The sequence below is a fragment of the Theropithecus gelada genome, chromosome 13 (genome assembly GCF_003255815.1).
Source record: "Theropithecus gelada isolate Dixy chromosome 13, Tgel_1.0, whole genome shotgun sequence".
Taxonomy (NCBI): Eukaryota; Metazoa; Chordata; class Mammalia; order Primates; family Cercopithecidae; genus Theropithecus; species Theropithecus gelada.
The window spans coordinates 67,563,147-67,575,997 of NC_037681.1; the positions used below are offsets into that span (position 1 = coordinate 67,563,147).

At 55.8% G+C, this 12,851-nt stretch overlaps 1 protein-coding gene across 4 annotated transcripts in view; it reads left to right on the forward strand.

The window, feature by feature from the left end:
- TTC7A (tetratricopeptide repeat domain 7A) overlaps positions 1-9,339 on the forward strand; it is a 159,331-nt gene extending 149,992 nt beyond the window's left edge. For 3 of the 4 annotated variants that reach the window (XM_025405656.1, XM_025405658.1, XM_025405655.1), the window contains one exon: positions 6,904-9,339. In XM_025405656.1, the coding sequence (XP_025261441.1) occupies positions 6,904-7,125 (222 nt within the window). In that variant the 3' untranslated portion in view covers positions 7,126-9,339. The remainder of the gene's footprint in view (positions 1-6,903) is intronic. The other variant, XM_025405657.1, reaches the window with a different exon arrangement.
- Positions 9,340-12,851: the final 3,512 nt, after the last annotated feature.

Consider the following 12,851-nt stretch of genomic DNA (forward strand, 5'->3'; position numbering starts at 1 on the left):
TTGAACTCCTGGGCTCAAGGAATCCTCCCACCTCAACCTCCAAAAGTTCTGAGATTACAGGCATGAGCCACCATGCGTGGCCTTTTTAAAAATATATTTTTTAATAGTAATTTACAATAAGCAGAAACTTATTTGCTCACAATTCTGGAGGCTGAGAAGTTGAAGATCGAGGGCCACATCTGGTGAGGGCCTTCTTGCTGCCTCATCCCATGGCAGAAGGTGGAGGGGTAAGAGAGTGTGAGAGAAGGGGAAGCTGAACTCATCCTTTTGTCAGGAACCCGCTCCCGAGATAACAGCATCAGTCCATTCAGGAGGGCAAAGTCTGCCGGACCTCATCACTTCTGGAAGGTCTCACACTTCAATTCTGCTGATTGAGGCTTCAGTTTCTAACACATGAATTTTGGGGGACACATTTAAACCATAGCACTTGGTCAGTTTTTTCTCCTGTCAAATTGGGATGATAATTTAGACTCTCTTGTGACTTCAAGGAGTAGTTTTAGAGCTCAGGTGAACTGAAAGCTGTGAAAAGATAAGTCAACATTGGGCATTTTTATCACTATATTCACATAGATGACTTGGTGGCATGTGGCCTGAGCCTGAGCCCCACCTTGGCTGGTTTCTGTTGGACCATACTTACTGTGGGATGAGGGTCTTTGGCCCAGATTTCCTTGTGATGCCAGCAGGGTGCTGAGAAGACAGGGAGGGAGTGCCTGGCAGGGACAGGGACCTCCAAGCTGCCTTTGAGGTTCTCCTAGGGTTGGTTGGCTGGGATGATTTTTAAAATGAGTATCAGAGCTGGCTCTGGAGGAGGCACCTGCAGGTTGGAGGAGGGCCTTCAAGTTCATCTGACCTAGACCTGAGTCCCACTTTGCCTTCACTCACTGACCAAGTTCCATAGCCTCTCAGAACTTCAGTATTCTCATCTGTAAAATGAGCCTTGCTATACCAAGCACCTAGGGAATTTAGAATTAGGCACCTTTAGAGTTAGGTTAAATCCATAAGTTAATGGTCCAGTCATTAGGGTTATTTTTACGTTTTTCACTTTGAAGCATAGCTGCCAGGCCATGTTCGATGCTCTTGGTTCTCGGTGGGGAGTGGAAACCTGGTGCCAAGCCCCAGAGACTCATTGCAGTAAAGCCACCCCATCCCCACTGAGTCCACAGGGGAGTCTGGCCAAGGTGACACACCCTAGCTGCCCTGTGGATAGGACAAGAGTGCACACAGTGCAAGGCCCAGGCTGACCTTAGCTACGGGGAGGGCAGCCTGCTTTGTGGGGAAGAATGAGTTGAGGGACGAGGGAGAGACCTTGGGTAATCTGCACCCGTTGGGGCAGAGGCTCTGCGGTGGCAGGCTCAGGGGAGGCCCTGACCTACTGTCATGCCGGTTCAGCATCTGGTTGAGCATCTGCTTTCTGAGTTGAAGGAGGAAGGATGTTCTGAGCAGCTGAGGAGTGACACTCAGTGCCTAGCATTTTGGAGGCGCCCTGACACTGGGTGGGGCTCCGTGCACAAACAGCAGGGTTCCTGGGGACAGTGGCCTCTGCTGCCTATGCCCCATGTCTCAGGGTCCAGGACGCACCACCGGCTCTAGGCTTCTTTCTCCATGTTCATTTCCTGAGCTGTGGCAGGCGGCTTAGAGGCGTCTAGGCCATGAAAGGACATGGAATCTTGCTTCTTCTGGGCAGGGAAGTTCAATAGGAGCATCTTGGCTGTGTGACCTCTGATGAGGTGATTTTATTGTGAGTGCTCTCTTCACCCCTCACCAGTACTGCCTGAGGTCACACTCCCTGATGGGAAAGTGGAAGAGATGAAAGTAAAGGGTTCTGCAGGCCCACGGTGTAGGGGGTGCGAGGGTGTGTCTCCCAGCACCTGCTCAATGGGGATCAGAGACCCCTCCATACCCACCTTATTCCTGGGCTGGCACAACCCCCCACACACACCCTGAGCCCTGGATCAGGACTTCGGGAAAACCTTAAGCTGATGTAGGCTCCTGAAGTCCATCACCAACCCTGGTGAGGAAGCCTGTCATAGATTCAGATCTGAATGATACTTGAGCACTGCTGGCTTCATTAAGCTCCAGAATCCATTTTTTCAGAAAGAGTTAGAAAGACTCACCCTACATGGAAAGAGAAGGTGACGTGGTCCTTTTTCCCTGTCCAGCAGCCCCTTCCCCAAACTGACCTTCACTGTGCCTTAGGCTGTACCTCCTGCCCAGAGAGGGGAGCTTCTGTGACTGGGCCCCTTCTCATTCCCCATCACGGGCACTCACTTCTAGAACCAGGGATCCACAGGCCTAGCCACAGCCTCTTGACTGACCTGGAGGGCTGGGCCAGGCAGTGCTCCAGGATGGGCAAAGGCCCTTATAGACCTGGAACCTGATACCAGCCCAGGAAGGGAAGGAGAAAAGGCCCAGCCCCTGCCCAGAGGAGACGGCTGACAAGGAAGTCAATTTCCTGGTGGCTTGTCAGGCTCCAGAGTCCCCCAGGGTGTGACCCATCTGGCCTCTGGCCGCTGGCCCCTGCCCCTCTGAAAACAGACAACCCTTAGCCCCAGCTGAAGAGGCCTGCTGGTGTTCTTCAACATCTCACTTGTAAAGGACCCAAAAGAGAAAGGGACGGGCACCCCCTACCCCAGGAGGCCCCACCTAGGTTGGGCTCCATGTGAGTCTGGGCTCTTCTCAGCAGGAGCCGCTTCCTTTGAGGCCCAGGGGGCTCTGGGGTGAACACATCCCACCCCAGCACTGGGTGGAGCTGGAAGGGTTTGCCCCCCTTCCCACAGCAGGGAAGTGGGACCCTGTGGCTTTGGAGCTGCCCTGGCTCCAGGAAGGCGGTGGTGGTGGGAGTGGGAGGTTCTCAGCCTGGAGAGGTGCCTCCCTCCTTCCCGTTCCAGGTCTGGTTGGACAGGTTGAGGCTGACACACCTGAGAGAACCCGGAACGCCAGAGAGCCCGGAGCTGGGCTGGAATGCGGGCCTCCCTGGAAGGGTGTGTCCATGTTCCAGGGTGGCGAGAGGGAGGGCCCTTCCTGTACAGCAGGCTCCTCCCAGCAGCCCTGGTGTCCCCAAAGGCAGGCTCCAGGGACCAGAAGGCTCCTGCAGCTTCCAGCTGATTCCTGGCTTCCCAGCTGGAAAGGCTGTTACAGAATCCCAGGAATGTGCCTTGAGCTCAGAGAGAAAATTCCCAAAATAACTTCTATAAATACTTGAGGGCAGGGGTGGGGAGGGAGGGCTCAGCCTGGCCCACAGCTGGCCTAGCGCCAAGGCTGCTTCCCAGGGCAGGCCCCCCTCAAAAGAAGAAGAGGCATGCGCACCCCTAGACCTCTGTACTGCTCCGCCCTTGGTGGGCATCATCAGGCACTGAACTTACGGGGTGGGATGGCGTGCAGTGGATTCTGAAAAGGCAAGGCCCTTTCCCTCATCCACTCCCAGGCCACAGCCCCTGGCCACACACTGCCTCTGCAAAGGACCTGGGTCCCACAGGGAGGCTCCCCGCTGAGTGTGAGCCCAGACCAGCAAGACCCTGGGCCCCTTAGGTTCTGCGCCTTCGTGGCCGTAAGAGGCAAGGCTTGCCAAGCTCCACGTGGGCAGCATCCCTGGTCGGAGGCCCACATCTGTAAGTGTGGGGTGCCTCTGGGTTCCCTGGCTCTGTGTTTGGGCTACATCCTGAGCTCTGAGCCCTGTTGAGCTGCTGTCCTTTGGGGAATAACAAAGCAGGCAGGAGGCTGGGGCTCTATCCCTCTCAGCCTCGGGAGGGGCAGGACAGAGATCGCATCCATGAGCTCCACAGTGACTAAGCATGACGTTGAGGCGGTTGTGTGGTCAGGAGGAACTCTGTCCTCAGGGAAGGCTTCCTGGGAGAGCAGGGTCTCGAGCACTTGAGATGTGGCCACACATCCCCACTCCCTGCGATCAGGAAGGGAGAGAAGGAGGAGGGTCCTGAGGTGGGAATTTCTGGGGACTTCCCCCAGAGCCCTGCACCTCCCTGGAACCATGTTTGTGGCTATAACCAGCCCAAAGCGCCCCCTTGGAGTTATGGTGTCTGATCACCATAAACAACTTTCAAATCCCTGTGGGCTGCCAGCACAGCTGTGGCATCTCCCAAGGGAAGGTCAAAACTGGGAGCCTCTCTGCAGATCTGATCTCCTCTTTCAGCGTGGGGCACCCCCTCACCAGGATGGGGGATGGGGGATTCACTTAGGACATTTGGATGCAATTGAGATGCCAGTTCTTGTTGCCACCATCTCTCTGGAGGCCTATTCTCTGGGAGGGTCGGGGTGCCAGGAGGATTGTCTGCAGGCCCTAGATGCAGCGCTGGGCTCAGGGCAGAGTCGGTGAGACCTCGCATCTTCCTGGGGCTGTCTTGCCCAGTTGTCAGGCAGCAAACAGCGCTGAGTTGCTACCAAACATGAACTGGGCTGGTGTCAGGGGCAGGTGGCAGAAGATCCTGTTACAGGCCCTGGGCCTCTGGGCCCCAGCCTGACCCCAGCCCGGTGTCTCCTTTCAGGCTCTAAGGTCAACACCCCAGGGTGGGGGGACATGAGCCAACCCACCCTAGCCTACAGTCCTCCCCCACAGAGAGCCATGCCCTCTCCCAGCTTCTAGAGAGATCAGCCATCCACCAGCTCCCCGCCCAGAAGGACCCTCTGCTCATCTTGGAGGTGCTGCTGTTTGCTGTCTGCCCCTGCGGTGATTTTTCCAATTCATCATTGCAGACTCCTCACAAGAGCCCCACGAGGAGGGACAGTTCATTGCTTGGTTTACAGATGAGGAAACCACAACTCAGAGAAAGCTGGCCATTTGTCCACGGTCACAGCGCTTGTCAGTGGCAGAGCCGGGATTCCAGCCTGGCCAGGGCTTCCGGCCACCAAGCCCTGGGCTTTTTCCTCTCTACAGACACACAGAGGAAGTTACTGCAAACCTCCCAAACTGAGAATAAAATACACATACACACACACACCAGCCTGCAGACACATCTGGCCCCTTCCCAGACACCCACATACTTCTTGATATCAGGGGTTTTCAAACTTGTTTTTAGCAGTTGAGCCCTTTTTTCAAACAAAATCCCATGTGGAAGCTTAATACAGAAAACTTAACGTGTGGAAGCCACTCCGGGCCTGCCCCTCCCTGAGAGGCCTTGCCGGCCTTTCCCTTCTGTCCTGTGTTGCTCCCTCCTGGGCAGAACTCACAGGGCTCAAACCCTTCATTTTTGGTGCTCAATTTTGTGTCTGGCAGCCATTGGCTGGCCTTCCTTCCCTCCTCCCTGTGGGTTCTGTTCCACTGTGAGCTGCTGGGGTCTGGCCCTTGGGCCGTGTGGGCAGAACAGCTAGGCCTCGTGCCCTGCTGGCCAGCCTGGCCACTACGCTTGGTCCCAGGCAGCCCTGAGTCAGCACCACTCCCATCTGGCGAGAGCGGAAGACCCTGCCTGAGGCTCCACCCCGCCCACAGCCACCCTGTCCTCCCCTGGCCTCTGCACGCCTCATCCATGTGTGTGGTTCCTTGGTACGGCGTTGCCCAGGGCTAACAGAGGCTCTGTGAGGACAGCCTCTTCCTCCCCCGCCCCCTGGCCACAAGATCTCCAGCCAGCACCTATGGAGAGGGAGAGGCTTTTCCTAGGGCTTCCTGAGCGCCATCTTTCACTCCCGCCGAATTGGTTGTGTTCCAAGCTCTCTGAGGACTTGATGAAACCAGGCATGCGCATCTTCCCCAGCGCGTCTCCATAGCAACAGAGGGCCTAACTCTGGGGAGCTCGCTGAGGAGGAAAATGTTCCAGCTAAAAATGTACATGGCCATCAGTGGGCGGGCACTGGAGAGGGGGCTCCAGGCACATAGAAAGCAGCTCCCCACCCCCACTGCGGCCCCCGCCTGTCCAGGAAGTCGGTGGTGGGTTTTACCTCCTGTCTTTTAACAAGAGAAGGGTCCCCCCGAGGGACCATCTCATGCCACCCTCAGGGCTGAAACAGGGATCAGTGGGACGGCGCGAAGCAGCCTTTCTGCTGAAAGGGGGCCCTGCCCCTCTGCCTCCGCTCACTACCCTGTCCTCGCTACCCACTTCCCAGCGTGGGTAAAAGAGGATGTAGAGGGGACAGGGTGCCAGTTTCACTTCCCAGCCTCTTATGACGATTCCTGTTAGTTCCTCTATCTCTTTGGTAACAGGGTTGTTTGAGCCAAACAGCAGGGCCAAGCTTCCCTGCGCCTGACCCAGACCCCCAGGGCCTTTCATCTTTCAGCCAATCCAGCTGTTCACCCAGCGCCCCATTCACCCAGCACCCTGTCCCCCGCCATCTGACTCTCCTCCTGTGACCCTCTCCTGAGGAGCCACCGCACACGCACACATGCTTGAGCTTTTCCTCCCCGGTGACAGTGATGAAGCCTCGTAATGCGTCCTCCTCAGTCTTTCTGCATCCCTGGGGTGAAGGGCAGCTCCGGGCTGCAGGAAGGACTGAGAGGCATGGTCCCACTGAGTGAGAACACACTCCTGCCAGACACTTCTCAGAGCTTTACACCTCCTGACTCCTTTCAGCCTCACCCCGCCCTCCAGAGAGATGCTGTGATTTTCCCATTTACAGATGAGGAAACTGAGGGCCAGAGAGCTGGGATTTGCCCAGGATCCCCCAAACAAGGTGACACAGCCAGGTCTGGTGACTTGAAAGCCAATTCCTCGGGACTGGCAGGAACAGAGCTCCTGCAGTGGGTTTCCCAGGAGGCTGGGGTTAAAGCACGGGTTGGGCAGGGCCAGGTAGGATTTACATGGGGAAAGGCACAGTCACTTGACAGTGCCCAAGCCAGAGACGCAGGAGCCTCTCGAGCTGATGGCTGCTGCCACCCGTGCACCTGTACTTGGCCCGGTTGCCAGGATGCCTGTGCCATGCCAAGACCCCTAGTCACCCTGCCCTGTGCTTGGTCCACAGGGTCTGATGCTGAGTCGGCTTGGCCACAAGAGCCTGGCCCAGAAGGTGCTTCGAGATGCCGTGGAGAGGCAGAGCACGTGCCACGAGGCATGGCAGGGCCTGGGCGAGGTGCTGCAGGCCCAGGGCCAGAACGAGGCCGCCGTCGACTGCTTCCTCACTGCCCTGGAGCTGGAGGCCAGCAGCCCTGTGCTGCCCTTCTCCATCATCCCCAGAGAGCTGTGATGACACTGCAGCCACAGGGAGGGAGGGCCGGCCAGAGGGAGAGGCAGCGGTCAGTGTGGGGTGACAGTGGCATCAGGTGCGGGGCCTCAGGGAAATCCATCTTTAGTGAACGCCTCCGCAGCTGCAGCCCTCGTTCTCCTGGCTCGGCCAAGAGGGTCTTCCTGGATTTCTTTGTTGGTGCCTTGGGAAACAGTCTGACTTGAACCCTAAGTGCCTTTTTGCAGAGTTTTGTGGTGACCAGACTTGCACCCCAAGAGTTGGGCAGGGGGGAGCCTCACAATTGTCCTTCACCCTCACCCATGCCTCTGGTTGGGGGTCTGGGGATCTCACTCCCCACTCTCAGCACAGCACAGACTTCTGGATCCCTCTCAGGTCTTGCCCAGGGCAGTCACGACGTGAAGAAACTGGGCAAGTGGGAAGACGATGGGATTTCTGGGTTCCCTTCCCAGACTTGGAGTTAGCAGATGATGCCCACGTTGCCCCTCTTTGCCCCCTGAGGCCAGCTGGGCCCCACTGTGCTCTTTCCCTCTGCTACCAAGTGCCTTTGGGGCCTCTGGGGTCTAGCCAGGGGGTACTGAGCACTGGCCCTTACGCTTCCATTTCCACCCACCCCATCTCCCTGGAAATGTGTTCCAGCCCAAGCAGCCTCCGTTGGTTTTAGATCCTGTGGTTGCTAGATCCAGTCCTTTCTAATACCCTGAGTCAACACATTACTCCTGCAGGTCTTACGCTACAATGCAGGTCCCTCGAGGGCCAATAACATGGAGGTGGGCAATTTCTAGGACTGTCGCCAGTACATCTCACCACCCACAGCCCTTTTTTGCCTTGATTTGAGCCTCACCCTAGCCTTTTGGGTTGCCCTGCCTGAGGCAGACCTGAGGAGGGGACAGAGCCCAGCCTTTCTCCTGCGACTGAGCAGGCCTCTGTGTCCATGACACCTTTTTCCGGGCCTGGGGGCTGTGGGTGTATGTCCTGCCTGCTGGCTCCCCTGGCCCCTGCTGCATGACGCTCTTGGAACTCTTCCCCAAGGAGTCAGTCCGCCAGGCTTATCAGGGAATCCTTTTGTATCTGCACTTTGGGTTTTAGTTTCAAAGCTCCATCAGGTACAGCTTACATTTCAGGATGTGTAGAAAGCTCAGGTGAGGGCTGCCCTGGTTTGTCATAGCTCCACCTTCCTCGGAGGGAGAGGGCTGTTGGAGACTCCCCATCCATGGCACACTAGCTCAGCACTGCATGTCCCGAGATGATTCCCAAGACAGCTGGTGCCTCCTGGCTTTCCTGCAGCAGGCCAAGGGGCACCCCAGAGGACGCTGGATCCTTCATGGTTGAAGGATCTCTATGTATGTGTGTATATAAATACAGTTTTTATATATATATATATATATATAAAATAGAGATCTATTTTTTTCTGGAATTATGTTAGAAAAGTAAAGAAAAAGCAAATGCTGTTGATTTATCTCAGGGTGCCCAAAGAGTTGTAGTCAATTTTTGGTACTAGGAAAGGCACCCAATGCATTTCCTGACTTGTAAGCAGTTCCTTGTTGGAAGCAGCAGAGGGCCAAGCCAAGTTGCTGACAGTGACTTTACAGGTTAAATAAAGAGACCCTCGGAGGGGAAGCAGGCTTGTCTGAAGCAGCATGTTTATTCACTGGGCATGTCGCTCCCGCACCAGCCTTGAGCCAGGCCCTGGAGAGGAGGGGCTGTTGCAGGAGGAGGGAGGCCAGAGAAGTCATCGAAGCCAAGACCTGGGCCCAGCTGAGGAGGGATGTGGGGAAGGAAGGATGAGGGGAAGGAAGGATGAGAGGGAGGACCCTCTGGCAAAATGTGGGTTTGAGCTGGTGAGAGTGTTGCCAGTTGAGGCTGGGCTAAAGCCTGGAGGGGGTAGGAGGAAGCAAGAGGGGTCCAGGCAGGGCTGATCCTGGCCTTTGACTTGTCCAGGGGGCCACCCCGGAAGCCCCTGCTGCCTCTGGGCATTGCTGGGAGAGGCCAAGGCAGTACTCATATCTGAACAGAGAGCCCCTCAGGTATTGCTGATGGGCCACCTTCAGCTGCAGGGAAGAAGACTAGGAGAGGAGGCATGGGAGAGACCTGGGCCTTGTTCAGATTGGCCACCTCTGCTGAGAAGTCCATTCCAGTACACCCCTAATAAGTTATGCCACATACCAATGTACTGTGGATGTTATAACCTGCATCAACATAATTCTAAACAATGCTGCTCATTTACACAGAAGCTCTGTTTCTTCATGTACTCCAGGGGACCACCATGGCACCCCCAAGGCTGCAGCCACCTCCTTTTGAAGACAGCTGTCCTGAAGCTTCCCCTTAAACCCAGGGCTGTTCTCGGCCATCTGGACTCCTCTCTTGCCACTCCTCCCTGTGGCCTGGCCTCCCCCAATGCCCACCCTCCACGCCACGCTCAGCCAGACATTGCTGTCCCCGTAAGGAAGGGCTTTGCTTGCAGCCTTTGGGTGCCCAGCTTCTCTTGCTGTGGCCTTATTTTAAGGTAACACATTTACAGACTTGAGTGATTGAACACTTGGTATCAAAGTACTTGTCATGTACCCTAACCCCCAGCTCATGGCCTCCTTGGGCGAGAAGTACAGGCCACGTTAGGTGGGCAGGGAGTGTCTGCCAGCCTGGGGGAAGAGGCTTAGAAAGTCATCCTGCAGGGAGGGGAATAGAGGGAATGTGGAAGGAGGGAAGGCTCTGCCTTCCTCTTCTGATGGGAACAGGGTTTCCCAAGCTAACCTTAAATTGGTCAAATGTTGGAGTCACGCAGCGGTGGAGACCTGCTGAGGGCCGCAGGCACTGCCTTACCCCAGTTGCCCATCTGCAGACCCTGTGCTTGCACAGGAACCCTCACTGGAGAGAGAGGCACCTGGCTCCTGTGTCTAAACCCATCATGCTGGGACCAGGGTTAGAGTCTGGGGACAGACCTCAGACTGCCTGTCACCCCCTCGGACTTCCACCCACGTGCCACTTTCCAGGACACAGCTCCCACTTGTGCACTTTCATATTAATAGTGCTTCCTGCAGGCACAAATATGAATGGCATTTCAGCCGCCACCACCCAGACTCCTTTCTGGTACCAAAGTGCTCATTGTTGCATCCTATCCCCCACCCAGCACTCAGATGTCGTCACTGTGCAAATATTTCTTGGGCTTGGGAAGCCTCTGACTAAGCAAACCTCCCCATCCGCCTAGACTTTGATGATGACCCAAGGGCAGGGAACCTCATGCCTAAGTGACCTGTGAAACTGACCCATGAGGTACCGATCCAAAGGGTCCTGAGAGGTCAGGGAGGTCCTGATTTGAAAAGATCACGCCATCCCCTGCCAGAAACTGAATTTTCATCAAGCTCTTTCAGTTGCAAAGAACAGAGACACCCTGAAGGTAACTCAAGAGACAGAAGGGAGCTCGCTGGAACCCTAGGGCAGGAACTGCAGTGCCCAGGCCTGGGGCCAAAGCAGCCACACACCGTGAAGGAGGCAGCCAGGGTGACACTGCAGTCACCAGTCTGAGCTTCAAGGGGCAGCTCTACCACTACAAGCTGTGTGGCCTTCAGCAAGTTTCTTCATCTCTCTATAGCCGTTCCTTCATCTGTACAATAAGAATGGTGGAATAGTGCCTGCTCTGTGGATTACGATTAAGTGATCCTAGAATAGTGCCTGGCCCATAGTAATCAATACACGCGAGCAATTATCATCATCTCTGCCTTTGCCTGCTCCGCCCTCCTCTCCCCGCTACTGACAGTTCACGGAGAGGTGCTGCTCCCCTAGAACTATATTCAGCACTGCCCTGGCCCTCCAGCCCCACCCCTGACTGACCACCTGCAGCACTGTGACCACTCCCCTCCTAATGGCTGAATCTTGAACGAGAGGATCTAATTAGTCCCACTCATTTTTCCATGGGCCAGTAGGCAGCCCGTAGACTGATTTTCCCTGGATAGGCGCCTTCTCTTGATCCAATCAGCTATGACCAGGAGGCATGGGCCTCAGGACACATACAGCTGCTTTTGCAGCTGGAGTGCTAAGTGGGCAATGCCCTGGGCCCTTCCGGTCCCCTGTGTCAGCCCATCACGCCATGCCGTGTCCTTTCTGGGAATGGGTACAATGCAGGTCCCTCTGGAGAGGGCAGACAACAGAACACACCCCCTTAAACACCCTCCTTTCTCCTTTGCATCATCATCACCTGAGGGTCCATCCATGGAGGGGCTCCTGTCCTGGTTGTGGTCTTGAACTGAAGATGACAATGGGAATACTGACGTGCCTCCTGCACTGTACTGCTAATACGATGCTTCACTTATCAATGAACTCTCTCCCAGTCACTCCTTTGATTGGGAACCTCTCCAATCAACAACCTTGGGAGGTGGGTTTTGTTCCCAAGAAAGGTGAAGAGATCACGGGGCCTCCACTCTCAGTGACTTGGCACAGGGCGGGGCCTGGGAGCGCAAGGCCTTGCCCTCGGAAGACACTGCGTAGTGCCGGCTCACCCATTCTGGGCAGAGGCAGGAGCCTCCCCGAATCGCCGCAGCAGGAGGACCCTCTGGATCCATGGAAACTTGCATGACCAGGAGTCCTCTACAGGAGTGCCCAGGGGAGGAAGATACATGGGTCGAGGGGCCTCTTGGGTGCCCAGAACCCCCACTTGCCAGCCCCGCCCCACCACCAGCTTCGCCCCACTGGCTGCAGAGGAATGCCAGTGCTCTGTGATGCCTGCCACCCCAGCTCCTCTGCAGCGAGAGTAGAGGCCCCTTAAGCAGCGGCCGGACATTGCCCCAGATAGAGTGTTCAGAAGATGCCCGAAAGCATGGGCAGCCACGGGAACTGCGTTGGGTCGTGGGACTCCACAATCCTGACCACTCGCTGACGGCATCGTGGCTGGGTTCCAGAGCCAGTGTGTTCCCCATGGGCTGGCCCACAGCTCAGAGATGCCGACACACCAATGTAGTGGTCCCCAACACAGGTGGGGGCTGTCATTGTTCTCTTGTTCTTGTTCTCGCTCACCCTCAGTCTCTCGCTCTCTTAACTGTCTCTGGAATTTGGCAAGAAGTCCTTGTGGACTTCTTTAAAAACATGTATCATTGTTTCTTGAACCATTTGATAACAGGTTGCATAAATGGTGCTCCGTTCCCCTTAATACTTCAGTATGTGTTTACCAAGAACAAAGGTCATCCCTGTATCTAACCACAGCGGAGTTAACAAATAGGACGTTCAACACTGCCGCTGTGCTCTTATCTAATCCACTGCCCCATTTCAGGTTAGGCACTCGTTTTCCTTAGAGTATTCTTCTCCAGCCCAGGATCACACCCTCCACTTTACAGCCAGCTCCTTCGGCTCCTCTAATCTGGAAGAGCTCCTCCTCTCCCTTTGCCTTTTGTGATGCTGGCATTGCCGAAGGCTGTAGCGGCCTGGCCTCTGCAGATAGGCAGAGGGAAGCGGGAGGCGGGGCGGGGGTGGCCAGGGGGAGCAGAGGCTAGAAAGCAGCCGAAGCCAAGGGGCTGAGAGAATGGAGGACCGTTGATTGGTAGGAGCTGGAAGATAAAAGCAAAACTGAAGGGCAGGTGAATCTCTGTGCAGGCAGAGCTTTGGAAACAAAAGAAATGGCCACCTACTTGCAAGGCGCATGGAGATGATGGAAGCACTGGAGCTCCATTCCGTCCTGAATGAGCTTTCCAACACCTGCAGCCTAACTGCAGGCAAGAGTCCCACCTGCCTCCTCTCCTTAC